Below are 1,260 nucleotides of genomic sequence, written 5' to 3' on the forward strand. Positions count from 1 at the left end.
GCCGCAATGGGGGCCGGCGATGATGGGTTTGAGCGGTCAACTCGGCAGCAAACTCTGCCAGACTCATGCCGGAAGCTGCCTCGTGCTGACGCGTGAGCAGGGGCAGAATGAACCGCAACACGCCCCCATGAAAAACGGTATGTGACCCAACAAGGATAACATGAGGAGGAGCGAGGCGGGCGTGACAAGTCAGGAGGCGGGCCGCTGCTGTGTGCGCTGGGCTGCAGAGCCTGGGGAGCAAGAGATCAATTGAAGTCAATTCGGAGCGGGGACATTGGCCATTAGAACCAGGGTATGTGTGCCTCTGCCGGCCCTGGTCTGGCATGCTGCTGGGCACCAAGCAAGGCACCTGTGTGTGTGTGTAGGGCCGAGCAGTCTGCCACGGCCAGGCCCCGGCCCCGCCAAGGCCGGCTGTGCCCTCAAACCAACAGCGGCCGCAGGCCGGCGGTCGAGCAGGCACCCCGGGAAGCCACTCAGTAGTCGGTGTCGTCGCCGCCGGGCGGGTCCCTGAACTGAATTGTGACGTCAGCAGGGCTGCTGGTAGCGGTCTGCTTGCGCCCCGCCGCGTCGAAATAGTCGAAACCGATAGAGTACTGGAACGAAACCTCGGTGACGTCATCCGGCAAACCGCCCCTGGGAGGGTACCAGATAATCTGCGTAAAAGGGGTGGGGCCGGCAGCGCCATGCTTTGGGCAAGCAACAGCGGGGCGGCTGGTGCAGGGAGAGCCGGGTTCTGCGGGCTGCCAGGCCCGCGCAAGTGAGGGGGGAGGGCCGGCGTTTCGAGACGCCCGCGCCCCGCGCCGGCCCCCGCCGCGTTTGCCAACGCAAACTTGATGTTTCAGCCGTCGCCAGTGGTCCACGGGGGCTCCTCGCGTGGCGGCAGGCAACGCACGCCGCACCGCGCTGCACGGGCGCCCCGCAGGAGGGCGCGGCCGTCACCTTGTTTTTGTTGCGGTTCAGGCGCCCCGCCTGCGCGTTGTCGAGCTTCCCTATAAAGTTGATCTGCCCGGTGACGCACAGCTGGTCGTTCGCGGTGATAATCATTACGTAGGGCTTGGTGCGGGGCACGTCCGTGTAGGTGTCCGATATCGCGTTTGGCCAGTTCTCGATGTCCTGGGCGCCACTGGCCAGCTGGTCTTGGACTGCGGGGGCGGTTGGAGGGGTTTAGGGTGGGGGTGTTGGTGGGGGTGTTCAGGCGAGACAGGTGGTTTGGGGAAGGGGTGGTTGGAGGCGGTGTTGGTAGGGTGGACGACGCTACAG

The 1,260-nt window shown here is 65.3% G+C and overlaps 1 protein-coding gene across 1 annotated transcript; it reads right to left on the minus strand.

Moving 5' to 3' along the window:
- Positions 1-473: 473 nt before the first annotated feature.
- Positions 474-1,044, minus strand: MNEG_15191 (hypothetical protein; the record flags this gene model as incomplete). Its single annotated transcript, XM_014036337.1, has 2 exons — positions 474-653; positions 940-1,044. 2 exons carry the CDS (start codon positions 1,042-1,044, stop codon positions 474-476), a joined length of 285 nt encoding a protein of 94 aa, XP_013891791.1.
- Between the last annotated feature and the right edge of the window lie 216 nt (positions 1,045-1,260).

Source organism: Monoraphidium neglectum (genome assembly GCF_000611645.1).
Source record: "Monoraphidium neglectum strain SAG 48.87 unplaced genomic scaffold scaffold05114, whole genome shotgun sequence".
In the NCBI taxonomy this organism is placed as follows: domain Eukaryota; kingdom Viridiplantae; phylum Chlorophyta; class Chlorophyceae; order Sphaeropleales; family Selenastraceae; genus Monoraphidium; species Monoraphidium neglectum.